The sequence below is a fragment of the Misgurnus anguillicaudatus genome, chromosome 17, assembly GCF_027580225.2.
Source record: "Misgurnus anguillicaudatus chromosome 17, ASM2758022v2, whole genome shotgun sequence".
Taxonomy (NCBI): Eukaryota; Metazoa; Chordata; class Actinopteri; order Cypriniformes; family Cobitidae; genus Misgurnus; species Misgurnus anguillicaudatus.
In genome coordinates this window covers 33,108,507-33,130,817 of record NC_073353.2, presented here as the reverse complement: position 1 = coordinate 33,130,817, position 22,311 = coordinate 33,108,507, and the positions used below count along the sequence as shown (strand labels likewise).

General features: G+C 36.5%; 1 protein-coding gene across 7 annotated transcripts in view; it reads left to right on the top strand.

Moving 5' to 3' along the window:
* The window catches only part of glsb (glutaminase b), a 47,231-nt gene extending 26,341 nt beyond the window's left edge, over positions 1-20,890 (top strand). For 2 of the 7 annotated variants that reach the window (XM_073854641.1, XM_073854639.1), the window contains exons 8-18: positions 2,850-2,882; positions 2,971-3,029; positions 4,882-4,948; positions 5,121-5,171; positions 5,630-5,806; positions 6,175-6,306; positions 7,898-7,990; positions 15,193-15,254; positions 15,328-15,404; positions 16,430-16,493; positions 19,530-20,738. In XM_073854641.1, coding sequence (XP_073710742.1) covers positions 2,850-2,882; positions 2,971-3,029; positions 4,882-4,948; positions 5,121-5,171; positions 5,630-5,806; positions 6,175-6,306; positions 7,898-7,990; positions 15,193-15,254; positions 15,328-15,404; positions 16,430-16,493; positions 19,530-19,686 — 972 coding nt within the window. In that variant the 3' untranslated portion in view covers positions 19,687-20,738. Of the gene's footprint in view, positions 1-872; positions 923-2,849; positions 2,883-2,970; positions 3,030-4,881; positions 4,949-5,120; positions 5,172-5,629; positions 5,807-6,174; positions 6,307-7,897; positions 7,991-9,284; positions 10,304-15,192; positions 15,255-15,327; positions 15,405-16,429; positions 16,494-19,529 lie in introns of those variants that run through there. The other 5 variants (XM_073854644.1, XM_073854645.1, XM_073854640.1 and 2 more) reach the window with 5 other exon arrangements.
* Positions 20,891-22,311: the final 1,421 nt, after the last annotated feature.

The window sequence follows — 22,311 nt, the reverse complement described above, 5'->3', positions numbered from 1 at the left end:
TACATACAGATGGGACTGTTAATGTGCTTATTGCTCACACGTCAGCCCTTACAGCATATGCAACATGTTGGGGTGGGCGGTATGACCAAACTATAACATCACAACATTAAGTAATTGTATATCCTTATCTTATCGATCTATCTATCGATCTATCAATCTACCTACCTACCTACCTACCTACCTACCTACCTTTAATCTATACGTCGTTTTATCAGTATGTGTGTTCCCTGGGTCTTGAACCCACAACCACTGCTAACACACTGCTGTACCAAATGAGGTTCAGCAACACAAATACATTTTCATATTGTAGTTCAAAAACTATTTAAATTTGTCCATGTTTCTTTATTGCCAAATATCCACCAATTGACATGTTTTTATTGTGTGGAGTGTCATACCACCTGCCCTACTGTGTGCATGTATGCAGAAGTGAGCCATTTGTGAATAAATACATACACATTTTCAGAAAGCTTTTCTGGGCCGGGCCAGCAAAAATCGTCATCCTCTGCTGTTATAGGCTCACATAAGAAAAACTTCACATTTATTTGTTTTAACCAGCACAAATCCAAACATAAGCGGATGCACCACTACATTGTTTAGCATCTCGTAACCAACACAGTTCTCATCACAACTCATTAACACACACAACTTTAAATCATTAGTGAAATTCACTTGTGAATGTCTTTCACCCCTGATGTGTTTTGGAAGGTCAGAACTGTAATGTAATGTCACGTCATTCGATGTCCTTTGCACTTCAGTAACGCATGACATCATTTCCTCCCGAGTCCTTGAGCCGCGCCACGAGCGCGCACTAAACCGTGTGATATGCTGTTGAAGGCTCTCTGTGTGCTTTTTTGTTGTTGCATATTTTGCAGACGTAGGATCTGTGGGATTTTTTGACCACTGCTGCAGGTCAATGACGTTGGTAATTTTTTATTTCCATTTTTTCTCCCTCCCCATGATCAAAGCCTGGATACTAAAATAGCAGTAGTGTCATGTGTTCCCTAATAAGACGGACATACGTGCAGGATCACATAGCTACTTTCATTACTTTTTATATTGTTTTGACAACTACGGAGACCAGCCGTGGCTGTGTGTTATTATCTTGTTTTCAGCTTATTCTCCCAATATAATCTAACTGTGATGATGGCTTGACGGATCATACAAATATGCAGGTTGTAAAGGCGACATTGAATGCTAATCTATGTAGCATTAAAGGAAAACGCCGCTGTTTTTCAATATTTTACTATGTTGTTACTTCAACTTAGACAAATTAATTCATACCTATCTTTTTTCAATGCGTGCACTTACTCTTAGTACAGCGCGTCATGAATGTGTTAGCATTTAGCCTAGCCCCATTCATTCTTTAGGATCCAAACAGGGATGACATTAGAAGCCACCAAACACTTCCATGTTTTCCCTATTTAAAGACTGTTACATGAGTAGTTACACGAGTAAGTATGGTGGCACAAAATAAAACGTGACGATTTGAGGCGAAACTATATTGTATGGCGGAAGAGCACTTAGTTTGCAGCACTTCGTCACTGTTCCTTTATACACATAATTTGTCATGCACCAAAGGTTAGAAAATTATTTGTATTTTCGGTGTTCGGACGAATAAGTGAAAATACCAAAAAACATTTTATTTCCCGTCGAATAGTTTTGGTTGCCGAACATTCGGTGGCAAATTAGACCCGAGTCTGACCCGACCCCTGGCAATTTTTTTCCCTGAATTTAAACCGCACCGACGAGTCTTGTTTTCAGTAAAAAATATTTTTAAAAATTCTTAGATTAAGATGCTTTTTCTTGATGAGCGGAACAACCCAGGAAAATAAGTCCAGTTTTTAGACCAAAAATATGACATTTAAGTGATTTAAGCAAAAAAATCTTGAACATTTTTCTTAAAGACTAAATTCAAGAAAAATTCAAGAATGTTTTATGCACAAAATCACTTAAATTTTATATTTTTGGTCTATAAAAACTAGACTTATTTTCTTGGGTCATTTTACTAATCAAGAAGAAGCATCTTAATTTAAGAATTTTTAGATATTTTTACTGAAAACAAGACAAAAAAAACTAAGAATTGTTTTTCTTGAAAATAATTTTTTGCTGGGTGGTGGGCTCGCAAACAATTTGGCCTGCTGCTCAATTTGTTTTCATTTGTTATCTGACGACGACACGCTAAAGTGTGCATTTAAAATTGATTGACAGGTCTGGCTTAAAGAAAAATTATCTACCGCCAGCCGCACAATGTCGCAAGCGCTCTTGGCAAACAGAGGGGGGTTGGAAAAGGACTCGATGCACACACGCGAGATCGTTCGGGTCTTCTCTGGTCCGTTCGCAAAAACACATTCATTTTAATTTTACCAGAGGCGCTAATATTGTACTCGACCTGTGTCTGAGGCACATGTGAAACTTTTAGTCCCAAAGCCGCTTGAGTCAGACATCGTGTTTTTGGACATCTAGTTTAGATATTGAAATTGAGCTCATTCTTGAACAACCTGTTCCCAGCCTTGTCTTATACACACAAACCCTTTTAGGGGATGTTATATACACATGGCTGATTCACATTTACTCCGTTTTTCCTAGCGTACAGGTCTTGATATACAGTTTAACTCAAGTTTCTGTTCTGTAGCGGTTCATCATCATTTCCTTTGTAGAAAATAACAATACTTTACCATAGTTGAGTTATGACATGATCATTATTAAGGTTCATCTTACAGTAGTCTCTCCTCTCATTGATTTCTAACCACAGACTAATAATTGATTTGAGTTTTGCACTGATCATTTATATAGAATAAAAATCTCCTTTTTCATTCTAACCATTGTACACATTTTTGTGTGTTTTTCAGCAGGGGGCAGGCAATGCTGAGAAGTTTGATTATGTGAGTGAAATCCCATTACAGCTCTCATTGATATTTACTGGTACTTTTCTCACTGGTGCTGTTTTAATTCGACTGTTCTGATTCGCAGATGATGAACTTCCTAAAGAAGATGGCAGGAAATGAATATGTCGGCTTCAGCAATGCAACGTAAGATAGCATATGCATTGGGCTATCAGTTTTGTGGGTGTCTTATGACATTTTGTTTCGACTGCTTTTATGTGGATACTTATTAACTCATTCCCCGCCAGCCATTTTTTTAAAAGTTGCCCGCCAGCATTTTTTGTGATTTTTTTTTTTACAAAAGTTTCACAAAATGCCTTCCAGTAAATATTTCTTCTAAAAATATGTCAACAAACAATGCACAAACAAAATGAAAAAAAGGTTTCAACCTATCTATATTATTTTTCTCTGCTTATAAACTCTTAAATATGGGAATTTGTCTTTAAAAAGTGCAAATTTTTTCAACCAAAAAGCTGAAATAATTGAATTTTTTGTGAAGGAATTTTGTTCAGATTCAGAATGATTATCAAAACATATATAGGGCTCTATCATACACCTGGCGCAATGCGCGACACAAGTGTCTTTTGCTAGTTTCAAACCCGCCGCAATGATCATTTTCACGTTTAGCGCCACCTTGTTAAAATTGCAAATGCATTTGCGCCCAATCTTGCGCTCATGGGCGTTCTGGTTTGAAAACGAGGTGTGTTCAGGGCAGGCACATTGTTGGCGCGTTGCTATTTTGAGGCAACTTAAATAGACTACGCCATTGACCAACTAAAACCTGGTCTAAAGTCAATGGCGCAATACTGTTATTGTTATTTAATAAGCGCGTTGGTAATATGCACCTATAAACGGGACGACAGCGCGTGTTTGCTTATCACATACATTGATGCGTAGCAGCACAAAAATGCTTTAAAATATGAAAAATGAAAGGATTAAAATGTAAAAGATTATTATTGAGTCTCTTGGACATAAATGAGGACCGATTATGAGACGTTAGAAGGCGTAAAGAGCTGCTTCACCTGTAGCAAATGAAGTAAATAAGTAAATAAATGCTTTGCTTTAAACAAATGCATCTATTCTTAAATCTTATTTCAAATGCTACCCCACGGATTTATTGTATATAATGACTCTGTACCTGTGGATATGGTGAGATGAGAAACATTTTTAAGTAATGCTTTTAAAAAAAACCATGGTGCTGAAACGGCTCTCCCCACGTTTGTAAGTTCTTTATCTCTTGTTTGTTACAAATAAAGTATTTTTAGAGTACAAACCTTTTCTTGCATATTTGCAAATTATTTCATGAGATTACATTGATTATATAGGATATCAGTACATTTACAGTAATTTAAAGCCTGCTATTTTTACTTCTATGACTGAAAGAAAGCTGCTTTTAAAGGTTTTAATTAAAAAAAAAAACAATTTAAATAAAAATGAAAACGAAAATGAATTCCGCTTTCTAAATAGGAATTAGGCAAGGCGCCAGGCCCAACTGGCTTTTAAAGGGGATGAGAGCTGATACTCTCATTGGTTGATTGCACGTTACACCCAAAACACATTCATTACTCATTAAGAGAATGGGAACAACCCTTTTAGGCCGTGTGCTTTTTTCCCGTCGTTAAATTAGCAAAAGTGAAATTGGACACGCCCGTTTAGGCTGTGCGCTTAGATCGTTAAAATAGGGCCCATAGTTTAAAATAAGTAAATAACATTTTGGCTTCAGTTTCTTCATAAAATAAGTACTTCATAAACTAAAAAATCACGGTATTGCAGATTAACATGAAAATTCTTCAGAGACGTATTTTTTATGCAAATGTTTTCTCTTAATTGACGAGATAACTCGTCAATGGCGGGGAAAGAGTTAAAAGCTAACATTTTACAGAATGAGCACAGAGCATTAACCAAAGGAAAAAGAGAAAGATAAATTGTCTGTGACAAGTATAGCATGTGTGTTGCATTTGATTAAAGCATCTGAATGCTTGTGTCTATCGTGATCTAGATTCCAATCGGAGCGTGAGTCAGGAGATAGGAATTTCGCTATTGGTTACTATCTGAAAGAGAAGAAGGTTTGTATCACAAGCCATTTTTCTATGTGATTTTATGACATCCCTGTTATCTCTGATTATTGCACCAGCCATCTCTGTATTTCTGTCGCTCTTCCCTGCAGATGCTTTGCTTGTTTGGATTGTGTGAGCTTTGATACTGGCCCAACATTAACCTTTTGTTCTTTTTATCTAGTGCTTTCCAGATGGTACTGATATGACGGCTGTCCTGGACCTCTACTTTCAGGTGTGTACGGAGACACCTATAGAGACACTTTTAGTTGTGCAGTCTGATGAATGTCCTTTGATGACTCGTGTGAAATGAGATTGCGGTTTCTGCACACATTTAAATTCATTGGGTGTTGAGCCCTCAGATGGCCACACTAGCTATCAAAGACTTTTATATGACTGAAATATTTGAAGACACTACAACCAGGCACTTAAATCCTGAAGACTCTGATCAGATGCCCAAATTTACATTTATGCATTTGGTAGATGTTTTTATTCAAAGCGAGCTACACAAACTACATGAACTTAAAACAAAAATCATCAAAATTGGCTTACTGTAGATGATATTCAGATGCGTCATAAATTACCCCAAAAAGTTTGATTTTTTTTACCCTATTTTTAATTAATGCAATACCTAGCAAAGCTCTTGCATATTAAACCATTTGTTAATGTTTACATGCTGTTTGTGTTGTGCAGCTGTGCTCTATTGAAGTAACGTGCGAAAGCGCTAGTGTCATGGCTGCCACGCTAGCCAACGGCGGATTCTGTCCAATCACAGGCGAGCGTGTGCTGAACCCAGAGGCCGTGCGAAACACCCTTAGCCTCATGCACTCCTGCGGCATGTACGACTTCTCCGGACAGTTCGCCTTCCATGTAAGTTTTCATGCATGTAGATTCACACACATTTATAACACAACAGCTCCCACATGCAGTCGCACCTTCATTATGTGCACCCACTCACCAACTGCTGGCTGTGTTTTACCAGATCATCACACTTTAACATTTACAGTCATCAGCCCTCATCAAGTCATTGCAGTTGTATTAATTTGATTAAATGCACAATGTTTTTGGTGGACACAGCAACATATGTGGAGTGGTTGAATGACGAATTTATGTATACAAAACTATGGTACCCACTAGGTGGTCTACCAGCTAAGCACCATTTAGCTAGAAAGCAGCTACCGTGTTTAATCACTTAAAAATGTATTTAATACTAGTTGTCTTGTTTATTTTTTGTTAAGGTGGGTCTTCCGGCCAAGTCGGGTGTTTCTGGAGGTATTTTGCTTGTTGTGCCCAATGTGATGGGCATCATGTGCTGGTCTCCTCCGTTGGACAAGCTCGGCAACAGCGTCAGAGGCATCCAGTTCTGCACGGTGTGTGAATTTTCTCATTTGCATATTCGCATACATTTACCTGATAAGTTCTGCTCGTATAATGGCAAAGATTGGATCATGTAGATCGAACCGACACATGAATTGCAATTTAAGCAAAATGCAAAGCAGGGGGCGGCAACAGCATGTGATGATCGATACAAATGTTCAGTAGTTACATTAATATCTTAATTTAAAAGTATTATGTAATTAATTTTTAGAATCGTAAACATATGTTGTATAAAGCTGTTTTAAGGTGCCATCTTTATGATGTTTATTCTCAGTATTTAACCTTCGCTTAATCCAGTGGGACCCCCAGGGGGGGCTCGAAGCGACACCAGGGGGGTGCGCGAGACCCCGGGGAAAATACTTTTTCAGGAAGTGATATTTTTTGCACTGTCACTTAAAGACATTACACCCCAATCACGCTGATAAGCCGCTTGAGTTTTTATTATTATTTATTGATTATATTTAATTTAATTTTGTAGTATCAAATGGTCAAAACCAGCCGTTCGCTGTAGGCTTTGAAAGGCGAATTTTGTTAAAGAAAATATATCGCCTGGATGTGAACTTTGAGCTTCATTTTACAGGTATTATTTATGCTATTATAACAACATTACACACTAACTAGGGTTTAAAAAATGGGATCAGGATGAACATGACCTTTAATCATATAAAATGTATTATACAAACAAAATTGTGGCCAGTAAAAATGCTGAGTGGCTTGTAACTTTGGAAAACAACTCATAAACAGGCTAAGGCCTGTTTATGATGTTTATTCTCAGTATTTAACCTTTGCTTAATCCCACAATGCAAACTCATTAGCATGTATCCGTGAAGTGACCTAAAGCAGAGCCTGTCAGACCCTTGTTAAAGGTCAAGGAGTCTTTCATTACTCTCTGTGTCCAGATGAATTCAGCATTAACATGAACTACAATATGCTCTGCGTACGATGACCCCTACAAGGGAACCAAAGGTTCTGTAAAAACCCAGCTGAAGTCATTTTTAGGGATTTTCTACGTAATTTAAAGAACATTCTGTGTATAAGTATATCCTTGATATCTTTACTATTAACTGGGTAAGCTCATGTCAAAAATCAATGACTGAAACCAAAGTTTGATGCTCCTAATCTCATTATTAGATTATGAGACTTTGGCATGGATTTTACAGACAGGGTCACATTTGGTCAAGTTGATGGGGTAAGGCACTATGGCCAAAATTCGATCACTGTAGTTCGATCAATATTTATCGCTATTGAATGACGCGTTATATATTGATGATAAACATTTTAGCTCTATCACCCAGCCCTAGTTCATATGCAGTTTTAAAAAACAGAATAGGCAGGCTCTTTTAAACTAAAATGAATCATTTCTTATTCAAATCTAATGACTTCAGTTTCCTCAAAAGAGTTCAAGATGTGCTTAGTGCCAAGAAAGATGACAATAAATACTGACGTTTGCCAGAAGTCGTCATTTTGTTCTGAAAATGTTTGTACATATTTCCTGTATTTTTTGTTTGTATTTTAATAAAGAGAGTGAAAAACTTTGCTTAAACAACAAAGCTGGTCTCTGACACTTTGGTCTCTTTTTTTTAGGATTTGGTGTCATTGTTCAATTTCCACAACTACGACAACCTGAGGCATTTCGCTAAGAAGCTCGACCCTCGTCGTGAGGGAGGGGAACAGCGGGTGAGTGCCATCTTCCATTTGACTGCCAGCTTTGCCCTTGCCACGTGCTCCATCGGCACACTACACCACATTTTGTACGATTGACTGCACGTATACTAATTATTTACCAAAGACTCTGAATCGGAGAATATCGCAATGGAAACGTTTTTCCACTAAACACAGCAGTCTTGTGTAGCTTTACGCACATTACTCCCCCTACAGCAGTGCTTCTCAATTATTTTCTCTCACGCCCCCCTTAGGAAGAAGTAAACATTTCGCGCCCCCCCCAACTCTCCGGCGCGACTGTAAATAGTATAATTTGTCTATAAAATTACACATCTGCAAAACATTGTATCCTTATTAACATTAAAGAAAACACAAAAAAAGAAATATCAATCAACTTACAACAAAGAATAACTTTATTAACATTGTTTTTTAGTCTGTAACAGAAAAGACTAAAAATGCATCAATTTGCCTGAAATAAAAAAATCTATCCTTATTTACAGTATATTTTTTGACCATTTAGTACTGAAAAATTTAATTAAATATAATCAATAAATAATAATAAAAAACGCAAGCGGCTTATCAGCATGTTTGGGGTGTAATGTCTTTAAGTGACGGTGCAAAAAAATCACTTCCTGAAAAGTATTTTCCCCGGGGTCTCACGCGCCCCCCCTGGTGTCGCTTCGAGCCCCCCCTGGGGGTCCCGCCCCACTATTTGAGAAGCACTGCCCTACAGGAATATTTTGACATTACATATCTGCACTAAACTCTAAAAGTGTAGTCGGTTTTGTAGGTCTTTGGAGATCGAATCCTTTCAGCTGTGCATGAGAGTTGATTCTGCATGTCGAATGTCAGCTTTTGCATGTTTATCTGGATGAGTTTTTTTTTTTTTTTTTTTGCTTGCCATGTGCAGGCCCAGACAAAATCTGCGGCGTGTCTGTGTTAATGGCAGAAAAGTTTAGTATCGCTCAAACAATGACGTGAGCTCAAGCTGCTAGCATATACGTCAGGGGTGGGAATTCGTGCTTTACGGTTATGTTAATTCTTCTTCACGAGTTGAGCGCGTGCAGATTCTGTGTGGGCCTGGTTAATAATGATCATGAGCTAACCTTGATGTAATGTGCAATTTATGCTCTAAGAGTCATTTGTTTGCACAATAAGACAGAAGGCCATTTTGACCTTTGTACTGATGTATTGGGAATTTGAAAATTCCAGCTCCATTGTGAATAGAAAGGTTTTGTTTTTGTTGACTTCGAAATCCAGCCCATCTCCGGAGGCGCACTTAAACTAATACATTCTCCATGTTACACAGCGGCTCACCTTTGGACCGATGGATTACGAGAGCCTTCAACAAGAGTTAGCTCTTAAAGACAATTTTTGGAGAAAGGTCTTGCCTATCGAGTGCAATGAAGACAGCTCCACTACTGTAGTCTATAGGATGGATAAGGATGGAGAGCAGAACTAAAATGGACCTGACTCAACTGTGGGGGCTGTTTGACAGTATATATTTATATACAGTATGTTATCAATGCAGTTATTTATTTTTAATGAATTTCAGTGGATTGTAATTTTGGCCACCGTATGTAGTGTATATATATCGTATATGTGGTTCTGACCAAAGTCTTCTTACTTGATGATTCTCTTGGTGGAGGACAGCTCGGTTCTCTTCTGGTTGTCAGGGGTTTTTACCAAAGACATTATTTCCTGGGACGTTTGGATTGTGTTTACATCTCGTGTAGCTAGTAGTCAGTGCATTTTTGAGGCCTAACTTTTTTCCGTCTAGACCAGCAAGTGTTGAACAGATTGCAGGTGGTTCACTTTTATGTTACGTTTAAACGTTTTGGTCATATATTTAACTCTGCCATACATAGCCTGTAATGATATTAGTAGTGTTGCAACACTTTCTATGGATTTTATCTTTATGGTGTTACAAACACACACATAAGTCGGCGTGTGTTTTTTCTAGTAAAGGTCAGCCAGGTTTGTTAAAAGAATAGTTAACATATTTTCCCTTAGGATAATGCCATTTGATTATGACCTTGCAGTCCGAATACTTCGACTCCAATCAGCTGCTTGGTTTTGGTTACATTTAGTTAGCTATAAATTTTTAGTCATTACACATTCTTGGTAAGCCTGTACCTGAGGGCACTTCTGTAATGAAATACTGAGTATTCATCACAGATCTTGCATTTGGATTCTTTCAAATTTTTACATCTATTGCTACACTGCAAAAATGACTTTTTTACTTGGTATTTTTGTCTTGTTTTCAGTAGAAATATCAAAAAATTCTTAAATTAAGATGCTTTTTCTTGATGAGCAAAATGACCCAAGAAAATAAGCATTTTTTGGACCAAAAATATCAAATTAAGGTGTTTTTGTGCATAAAAATCTGCCAATGGGGTAAGCAAAAAAATCTTGAACATTTTTCTTAAACACTAAATTCAAGAAAAATTCAAGAAAAAATTGCTTACCCCATTGCCAGATTTTTTTTGCTTGTTTTATGCACAAAATCACTTAAATTTGATATTTTTGGTCTAAAAAATGCTTGTTTTCTTGGGTCGTTTTGCTCATTAGGGGAAAGCATCTTGGTTTGGGAAATGTTGGATGTTTCTGCTGAAAACAAGACAAAAATACTATAATTTTTTTTCTTGAAAATCATTTTTTGCAGTGCACTGCCAAAATGACTTTTTTACTTGGTATTTTTGTCTTGTTTTCAGTAGAAACATCTAAAAATTCTTATATTGAGATAGGTCATTTTGCTCATCAAAAAACACAAGAAAATAAGTCTAGTTTTTAGAAAAAAATATACATATTTAAGTGAATTTGTGCTTAAAACAGGCAAAATATCTGCCAATGGGGTAAGAACATGTTTCTTGAATTAACACTGCAAAAAAAAAAATTATTGTCTTGTTTTCAGTAAAAACATAAAAAAATTCTTAAATGAAGATGCTTTTTCTTGATGAGCAAAACGACCCAAGAAAATAAGTCTGGTTTTTAGAGCAAAAATATCACATTTAAGTGATTTTGTGTAAAAAACAAGCAAAAAGTGTTTAAGAAAAATTTTCAAGATTTTTTGCTTACCCCATTGGCAGATTTTTTTTTTTTTTTTGCTTGTTTTATGCACAAAATCGCTTAAATTTGATATTTTCGGACTGGAAGCTAGACTTGTTTTCTTTGGTTGTTTTGCTCATCAAGAAAAAGCATCTTAATTTAATAATAATAAGATTTTTTTAAATCATTTTTGCAGTGTTTAAGTAAAAAAAACTTATTTCAAGTTTTTTTTCTCACCCCATTGGCAGATATTTTTGCTTGTTTTAAGTACAAATTCAATTAAATTAAATATTTTTTCTCTAACAACTAGACTCTTTTTCTTGGGTCAATTTGCTCATCAAGAAAATGCATCTTAATTTTAATTTTTTTTTAGATATTTGTACTGAAAACAAGACAAAAATACTAAATAAGAAAATCATTTTTGCAGTGCAAAAATGTTACGCACCTTATCAATTGGGTTCATATGAAGCTGAGCTTTTATAATCTTTTAAAGTACGCTTTATTATTGGATAGACACTGCCCTCATCAGGCTGTTTCGTTTATTAATTCATATAGTTTTCATTGTACAAAGGGTTTCATTTTATCCTTTTATTGTTGCATATATTGCTACTGTACATGCATTCACAAGCGTGAATATCACTGCATGTCTGCCTATATATATATTACGACTGCTGTATGTGTGCTTTATTTTCATGTCATGTTACATGATTTGATGTTTTGTGCTGCTAGTGTTACTGGACCTTTTGATTATACATTGGGTGTGATTTTCATGTCCTCACTGACATTTTTTAACAAAACAGATGAGCTTTTTGCAGTATAACAGCTCTCTGACTTATTGTAGTAACAGCTCACGCTCATTACCTAATTTTTATACACATTTTACCATGACCTGATTTTGGTTGTAACCTGTCTCACCCTCATAAACAGTTGTGTATTTTTATTCTGTTTTCTCATTGTGTATTTATGTACTGTAACTTGTCCTGGTTTTACGTTTTGTATCATAATAAATATATTTCATCTCATCTCATTGTTACCTGAAATTTATGTTGTTCTTGTTACTTTCATCTATGTTTTTGGATAAGCAAGCTAAAACAGCCTTAATGCTTCTTCGTTTGCTTTTTATCTGACTGTTTGAAATAATTTTCAAAGTCTTTAAATAAAATTAAAATTCCGTTCTGATCAGATTGATTTGATTCGGTATGGTTTCAACCTGCATGAAAACAGCTTTTTGCATTTACTTTTGCATGGGTTTAATCACTGTTAAGAGAAAAAATATCACATTAAACAAATTTGTGGTTTCCCAGAATCATGGAAAAATTTGGATTCCCAGACATAAAAACAAGTCATAGATATTGATGTACTTATGAAATGTACCTAACATATATATTTCTGTGTATATTCTCCAGTGGCGACCGGTGACTTCTTTTTTTGAGGGGCACAATGCGAAGTTCGTCACAACATGTATGTAGCCCGTCATGTGTGTGGTCGTCATTTCAAAATATGTGTTCGGCGCGTCGAGGGAACCCGTGTGCATCACGTGTTTTGTCAAAATATGTGCCTGTTGCAGACGCGTCTGAAGGGTTTATGATGGAAGAGACGCTCGTGTTTGTCAAATACTCGCATAATTTCATGTGTGATCAGAGTTTACTGTTAAGTAAGTGTCTTGCGTGTATTTTGTGAATGTGTGCGTCTCTTTGATCATAAACGGTTTTGACGTGTGTGCAGCAGGCATTTAATTTGACAAAACACGTGATGCATATGGTTTACATGATGCAACAAACACATATTTTGTACATGACACTCCCAACACACATTTTAAATTTGCGCCGCTTGGAGGAGAAGTCACCAGCCTCCACTGATATTCTCAATCATTAAACTTCAAAATATCTCATGGGCTTCAATCTCTATAAAAGCATTTTTTTCCAGGAAACAGAAATTAAATGTATGAATCAAAGGGTTTTGGGAATCCAGACACTGTATTTCAGTACCTGTTAATGCAGTGAATCACAGTTCCTGTGCTGTTTTACATGATCAATTTCCAGAACCTTGTTATTGGCATTCCATTAATCTTATTGATCCTAGACAATCCTGTTTATCCTGGCGTGCAAAAAACACAAAGATCTTCAAACAGTAATTTATATGTACAAATTCAGTCTGTTGACTAGTGGTGTTAGGCAATATCGATACATGTGCAATCAGGATATTTTGTTTGCTGATACTGTATTGGTTCTAAGAAAAAACAACAACACAGCAATATCAGTAAAAAAAATTTTAGTTTACATCCCTACTGTTTGACACATGGTGGTGTGTTCTTGATGACAGCCTTCCTAGAACTATATCCTAAATTATTCCCAAAATAAAAAATATCCCAATATATCGCCTTGCGTACAGTGACGCAGCACATAGCATTGTATCATATCGCAACCCAATGCATCGTAACGACAGATTCTTGCTGATACACAGCCCTACTATTGACAAATATTCAGTCTGTGAACAAATATAAGAGTAGAAACTTAAATGAAGACCTTCGTTTCTGTGACCATGTGGCTCTTTTGCTTCTTTATTATTCATTTGATGCCGTTTTAATGCAAATTAGTGATTTTGAGAAATATTATAATGAATCATTTTGAATTTGAATCGCATGTGTTTTGCTCTTAGCCTAGTAATGTGAAACTGTATAATCATATTTACTTAATTTGTTCATGTAACTTTAACATGTGATAATAAATATATGAGTGACTTTATTAGCACAGTATCATTTGATACACAAACAAATGAGGAGCTCAGATGCAAAAGCCTTTAAACGCCACCTCCGCCAAAAGTGAGAATGATATACTGAATGCTCTCGGCGCATATACGATTATTAAATACTTAAGCTTTAAATCCATTAAATCCCAGCCTGAGTCAGGCCATTCAGAATTACCGGTTTGAAAAAACTCATTTACAAGAAAACATGTCAGACAAAGTTAGATGGTTTTGCATCTAAGCTCTTCAAATGTATGTCATTACAAAGGTAGTTTCAGGTTTTTTTTTGCATGGCTTGGTTGGCTTAAAATTGGCTTTGAAATGTAATCATAATAAATTATGTTAAAATATCATACAATATGCAAATCATTAATGAGACTTGAGGTTTACTGTACAAAATAATTAGTACGTTAAGATTTGTGCTAGACGCTACACTGCAAAAAATGATTTCCAAGAAAAAAATTTGTAGTATTTTTGTCTTGTTTTTACGAAGCCCTGCTAGGGTCAGGTGTGGAAAAAATAAAGTCGTTTGTAAACTGTTCCCTCGGATTACTAAACCGTGCGCACGGATTGTAAAACTAAAGGCACGGTTTATTAATCCGTGCGCACGGTTTAGTAATCCGAGGGAACAGTTTACAAACGACTTTTATTTTTTCCACACCTGACCCTAGCAGGGCTCCGTAGTTTACAGTAAAAATATCTAAAAATTCTTAAATTAAGATGTTTTTTCTTGATGAGCACACAAGAAAATAACTCTAGTTTTTAGACCAAAAAGATCAAATTTAAGTGATTTTGTGAATGAAACAAGCGAAAAATCTGCCAATGGGGTAAGCAAAAAATCTTGAACATTTTTCTTAAACACTAAATTAAATTGCTTACCCCATTGGCAAATTTTTTTGCTTGTTCTATGCACAAAATCGCTTGAGTTTGATCTTTTTGGTCTGAAAACTAGACTTATTTTCTTGGGTTGTTTTGCTCATCAAGGAAAGAGCTTCTTAATTTAAGATTTTTTAGATATTTTTACTGAAAACAAGACAAAAATACTAAGATTTTTTTTCTTGAAAATAGTTTTTTGAAGTGTAGTTGCTTTAAACATACTTTAAACATTGATTTAACTGACATGCATTCCCTCAAAATCAAACCCACGACCTTGGTGTTGCCAGCACCAGTTACAGAGGGTCCCAGCATAGTCTTTCTGTCCCCCATCAGTGGGTCCATCTGAGAAACTTGAAGATCCCAGCAATTAAGTAATCATATTTTAATGCATTTTATTTCATTTGCATTGTTCATTTTATGTTTCAATCTTGCCGGTTCTCTGTTCATCTATTAGAGATAAAGAAACGGAGATCAGTGTCTTTCTGCCATCCCTTCATCATAGCAAACCACATAAAGGTTCCACAAAAGTTCTTCTCTTATAATTTCAGGTGAAATCCGTCATCAATCTTCTCTTTGCTGCCTACACAGGAGATGTGTCTGCTTTGAGAAGGTACACAGTTGATCATTTATTCACTAGAAGTGTCTGTTTGCTGTAATATCTGTAATTTGTGTTTGTCATCCAGATTTGCGTTGTCATCCATGGACATGGAGCAGCGGGATTATGACTCCAGGACAGCTCTGCACGTAGCAGCTGCTGAAGGTATAACACCAAGTTGTTTTATTGTCAGCTTAATTTCAGGGTTCCCACAGGTCCTTGAAATCCTTGAAAGTGTGTGAATCTGGGGGGGGGGGGGTCAAGGCCCTGGGAAGTTTTTGAAAATATACATACATAGATGCAGGTCATTGAAAGTGCTTGAATCTATTTCATGCAAGAAGTTTTCTGGAAAAAAAATCCAAATTATACCCTGTGTAGTGTAGGATAATATCATAAAAATTCTAGACTATTTAAGCACACATACTAAACTGTTCACTTTAAATGCTTCACCATTGGTTGAATATGATAAACATATTCAGACGCACCTGTAGGTGTCCCCAAAGTGTCATCGCGGTGACGCAGCGCGAGTTCCCTTGAAAGGGAACTGTAACAATGTATCTAAAAGGGTAACAGGATGTAACCTTTTTCTCACTTGAAATGTGTCCCCACATTTAGACCTTGAATTTGAGGGTATTGGACCTGGAAAGTCCTTAAAGGGCCTTGATTTTGAAGTTAACTAAGGTGTGGGAACCCTGATCTTAGTTTGTAAAGGATTTATTTTTGATTACCGTATTTTCCGGACTATAAGTCGCTCCGGAGTATAAGTGGCATCAGTCAATAAATGCATCATGAAGAGGAAAAAAACATGTATAAGTCGCACTGGACTATAAGTCACATTTATTTAGATGGTTTTTTTTTGGCTGCATATTTGCAGTTTGTAATCTGCAGAATAGAATTTTCTTTTGGGGGCATTTTGTTAAGTCTTTCTCAGTTGTCTTTAAGTTTACAGTTTCAGTTGTTTTCAGTTAATTTTTTCAGGGGTAGGCTAGAGGAGCAGCATATAACGCCATCTGGTGGCTGTAGACAGTAATGTTTTATTTTGGTTCATGTTAATTTTGACATAAGTCGCACCTGACTATAAGTCGCAGGAACAGCCAAACTATGAAAAAAAGTGTGACTTGTAGTCCGGAAAATACGGTATATATAATTCCAAAAGAAATTGATAAAGAGATTTCCCCTGTTGTTTATAGGACACATGGAAGTGGTGCGGTTTCTGCTGGAGGGCTGCAAGGTGAACCCTGGTCCCAAGGACAGGTGAGCATATATTTATATACCTGCTTTATCAACTTTTGATTAAAAAAAATACATCTTTACGGCAGCGCCAATTGCCCAGTGGTTAGTCAGCAGACATATCCGGTACAGTGCGCTCACGGTGACCCGGGTTTGATTTCTGTCTTTTAGGTTTTTGCAGATCCTGCTCCCTTATCTCCCTGCACATAATGCTGCGTTCAGACCAGCCGCGGTAGAGGCGTTAAGTGCGAGTGATTTCAATGTTAAGTTCAATGTATCTGGAGGTCACGCAAAATGCAATTGGCGTGAATTGAGCGCTGCCGCGGCAAACGCACTTCTTGAAAAATTTTAACCTTGGGCGGAAAAACGTGCTGTGTTAACCAATCAGGAGCTTGCTCTAGTAGTGACGTGATTACAGAAAGCGAGCTGAGTCGCAGAAGCCCCTCCCATGACACGAATTTTCGCGTGAATGTCTCAATGACTAGAATTTCACGCGCAAATAAAGCGAGTAAACTCAAAGGGCCCTATCTTGCACCCAGCGCAATTGACTTTGTCAGTGACGCATGTATCATTTCGTATTTTTTCCCTCCACAGACGCACGTCGGCAAACTAGGGAATGAACTTGCGCTCCCTGGGCGGTTCAGCGCAAAAAAGGAGGCGTGTTCCGGCGCAAACCATCCCTGATGCTTTTTTGCAGTTTCAAAAAACAATTGCGCTACTAACCAGAAAAAAATAGTCTAAAGTCAGTGGCGCGTTGCGCGTTGTTCATTATGCTATTTTAAGGGCGCATGCTTGACCATAATGTATAGCAAGCACAACGCGCATTGCTTATCTAATCTACACAGATGCAACAGTTATTTTTGCAAATCATTAATTGTTACAATAAAAAAAATTAACACATGAGATGAGGGAAATCATAGTGGTGAGCATTGTGGTGATAGTTTTTATTTATTGTGTGTCTGCGTTAAAAAATTCTCATGCAAATAACGGTTAAAATATTTTTATAAGTTTGTTGTGTGGCTGCATTACGTTTATTTTATGTAAATAATAATTAAAATGTTTTCATAAGAAACCTTAATGTATATGAACTTGATTTGTAAGTGTACTTTGGGATTGGACCTTGCTTGAGTTTCCAATTTCAATGCCCCCAAACCCTTTCAGCGGTGAGGGTGGATGCAGTGATGTCCTCTGCTGGCGTCAGGTCCTGTGTAGAGACAGATCCACCTCCCGTTACACGGCATGCCCGATTTATGCTGGCAAGCTTGAGATTCCCCCGTCTCCTGACATCATTGTAGCGTTTGGCGCAACGATGGGGAAGCCAGCTGATGAGACAATTGTGGCTATTTCCTCTCACGCCTGTTTAACCGACGCTGATTTGGGCGGGTTTCTCCCATCCCATACAAAACAACTTCTCTGTCTTTGACTGCTCTTACAAGAACGTGGGTCTCCTCAGCTGTGAACCGCTCCTGGCGTGCACCTGGTAAATCCGTCATTATAATAGCAACCCGCCATGGAACTTGTGCCCTTGCGTTTAAAGGGAATGTTGGATAGCGTTCTGATTGGTTTATTTGACGTTACGCCCAAACCACACCTATGAATAATGAACCTATTCACATCAACCCCTTATTGATTTGCGCCTGGCGCAAGACTTATTTCTCCTGCCGGGAAAATAGCAACAGCGCCCAAGATCCGCCCACAAAGTCACTTGCGCTTTGCGCTTCGCACTTGCGTTTCAGATCGTTAAAATAGGGCCCAAAATGTTCAAGCGGCAAACTAGACGCAGTAGACCCGAATTTGACGTCTGGTGTAAACCCACGGTAACATTTTCAAGTCGACTCTCCACTTCATGTCCAAATAATGCACAAAAGCCCCTAAAAGTAAAAGTTTACTTTGTTAGATTTTTTTCTTTTTAAATGTGAATGAGTTTCAATTGGCAAGTGTGCACACATACTGTAAGGATTATTCATTGCAGGACCTATATATATATATATATAAACAAAAGATAAAGACAAATTAAATATGTAGAATTATCAAATATAAGTAATACACTTGCGATTTAAAGGACAAGTTCGGTATTTTACACTTAAAGCCCTGTTTTCAAATTGTTTATGATGAAATAGAACGGTTTTGACTGAAATTTGGACATATGCGGCTGCCCCGAGAATTTTCGGGTGTTTGTTGTATCACCTCTCACCTTTATAATGGGTTTATAGGTGCACTGGAACAATCCTTCCTAAAATGCATTAAACTTTCATTTACAAAGACGTGAAACTCACCGAGTGGTCAGGGGTGTTCACTGCTATGCTCACACAAAAATCGCAGCAAAAGACGCATTCCAACAAGTTTTATCGTAATTTTTGTCCAACTCCATTGACTTGTATTAGATGTGCTGTAAGGTACGGTATTACTCCGGGCCGGGAACTTTGTTTGTATTCTTGCAATTGGAAAAGGCGGATTATCGCCACCAACTGGGCTGGAGTGTCTATTATTCTAGTTCTCAGCGAAAGAAAGTACGGGTGTGAGGCATTTGGGAAAATAGGTACACAAGTTTACAACGAATACTAAAACACCTGTTGGAAAGCATCTTTTGCAGCAATTTTTGTGTGAGCATATCAGTGAACACCCCTGAGCACTCGGTGAGTTTCACGTCTTTGTAAACGAAAGTTTAATGCATTTTAGGAAGGATTGTTTCAGTGCACCTATACAGCCGTTGTGGAGGTGGGAGGTGATACAACAAACACCCGAAAATTCTCGGGGCAGCCGCATGTGTCGAAATTTCAGTCAAAACTGTTCAATTTCATCAGAAACAATCTGAAAACAGGGCTTTAAGTGTAAAATACCGAACTTGTTCTTTAAGATGGATAGTTATTTAAAGATCTGCATATTTCAGAAATAAAATGATTGTTATGCTTCCAATAGTCCTGGAAATTGAATGGGAAGTACATAGAAATCAATATCTATAATTATAATAATTGTAGTTATGCTCAGCTTTAGGATATGCAGATTGAAATTGCTCTTTGTGAGTGCATACTGCATAAAATAATGAAATTCTCCCTCCAGATGGGGCAACACACCAATCGAAGAGGCACGGCACTTTGGTCATCATGACGTCGTCACGCTTCTGCAAGAGTACAATGAAAAATACAATCCAACTGCAAACCCTGTCCAAAACAAAGAGACCACCGAGAAACACCTGGATGGGATGCTGGAAACATAACTCGTATCTGCCAGTAATGGAAGCTCTTCTTAACACACTAATGAAGGACTTTGTAAGGTTAGTGTATTGTTTGTCATAAAATAAATAAATAGATATATATTTTTGGTGTTATCTTTTGTGGGTTTAATAAGTTTTTCGTGAGACGTCTTTGTTTCTTAGAAGTAAGATTGTAATGTAAAATGGTGTAAAACCCTGTAATACACACATGTTTATTGTTCATTCTATGCTTAAGTGCCAGTAATGTCTTGTTAAAGCTGACAAACTATTTTTATTGTTTATAGAGTTAAAAATACCAAACAATTTATTGTTTTATTTCTACAATAGCTGGCATGATTTTTATGTTTATTTAATTATAAATATCTGAAAAAGGTTTAACCACTGCCAAAGACACAGTTATTCCTGCATCATCTCAGTTTTTGATTCTTTAAAACACACAGATCTTAATATTCTTTACTCGAAGACATCCACATTGTTGACTGCATTTTAATAAAGTTTGTAATCTGAATATAAAAGGGTTAAAAATACAGTATTACAGTTACACTGAAAAGAAAGCTGCAGGAGTGTTATAGTCATGTTATAAATATTATTTTATTTTACATCTTGTAAATTATTATTTAACATAATTGTTATAAACTTATATTAGGATTTTAATAGACTGCTATATTCATAAATGCAAATGACTATTGGTGTATTCTTATATATTTAATCTGTTAAATTGCAGTAAATGTAAGGAATAGTCTTAGCCGTTACAAAGTGATAGTTCTGTTCGATCAGAGCCTTGTACGAACCATAAAATAAATGAAGATAAGAATCAATTAGATAGCTATAAAAGAAATTCATGTTGAAAAATGTTTAGTTTTAAAGACTATTTAATGTTTTTCTGAATACAGCAGACTGATGTTTATGTCTTATGTTTATGTGACTGTATCTGGCTGCAGGCAGTAGTGTATGTACAGTACAGTATATGTGTGCAGTAAAAGCAATGTTATAAATATTTATTTTGATGTGCAATAATCAATAAAAAAGGTAAAAAAAAATGTTAATAGTTTTAGAGTTGTGTCCACTTCAGGTCATCAGTTGGATATCAAATCATATTTTGAACATCGCCATTCAAACTCTTTGCACAAAAGTATTATGAGTGATAACGTTGTCCAATAGTTCAGCAGGTATTATTGAAGTTCTTGGACTCCTGAAACAGGACAAATAAAAACAAATGTCACCATACATCTCCTTAAGCTGAAGGTGGTTAGTAAATACAATAAACAGATGGGAAATTAATTAACCTATTTGATTCTCAGAATAGTTGTGTGTACTACTGAAATAGTATTAGATAAAAATAAATTACAACATATTTCTGTCATTTACTTGTAAATATCAGTTTAAGCTACTTAACAGTCAAATAAATATCTTTATTATAAAAAAAACATGTAAAATGTAATTTAAAGGATTAGTCCATTTTTTTAAAAAAATCCAGATAATTTACTCACCACCATGTCATTCAAAATCTTGATGTCTTTCTTTGTTATGTCGAGAGGAAATTGTTTTTTGAGGAAAACATTCCAGGATTTTTCTCATTTTAATGGACCCCAACACTTAACAGTTTTAATGCAGTTTAAACTTGCAGTTTTAAAGGACTCTAAACGATCCCAAACGAGGCATAAGGGTCTTATCTAGCGATTTTTTGGCAATAAAAATAAAAAATATGCACTTTTAAAACACAACTTCTCTTCTTCCTTCGACTATGTGACGCACCAGTGCGACCTCACGTAATTGCGTAAGCACATCGAAAGGTCACGCATTACATATATAAAACGCACATTCGCGGACCATTTTAAACAATAAACTGACACAAAGACATTAATTAGTATCATTCCACATACAACAACGTCGGGACGGTCCTCTTTCTCCACACTTGTAAACACTGGGGCGTAGTTTCACATACGACATCCGTTTTAAAGGACTCTAAACGATCTCAAACGAGGCATAAGGGTCTTATTTAGTGAAACGATTGTCATTTTTGGCAATTAAAATATGCACTTTTAAAAAACAACTTCTCGTCTATCTCCGGTCAAACATATCAATGTTTTTCCTATTTAAACGAGTAGTTATACGACCAAGTACGGTGGCACAAAAAAAACGTGACGCTTTTCTAAGCGGGTTTAAAAGGGTAACTATAATGTATGGCAGAATAGCACTTTTGGGAGTACTTCGACTCTGTGCAGTAAAAAGTCACACCTGAAAAATCCGCTACCCCTCTCCCTATCATTATGAGAGCTATTATAAGTGCTATCAAAGTGTCACAGCGATTAAGTGCACGCACTAAGACGATAGAAGTATTTATCAACTCTTCTTAGTTAAGGAATAACATATTTTAATATGACAAAACGATGGAGTATCCCTTTAAGTGCTATAATTGGGTCTCCAGTGCTTCTATCAACCTATAAAATGTAAAAAAAAAAGGTTTTGGTAAACCATTCTCTGCAAGAATGTGAAAAAATAGGTCATTGAAACTTGGCTCCCCTTGTGATGTCAGAAGGGGATAATACTGCCCCTTAATCTGCACTATCCAACCACAGCACTGCCTTTAGTGCAGACATCAACTCATTTGCATTTTAAAGGACACAC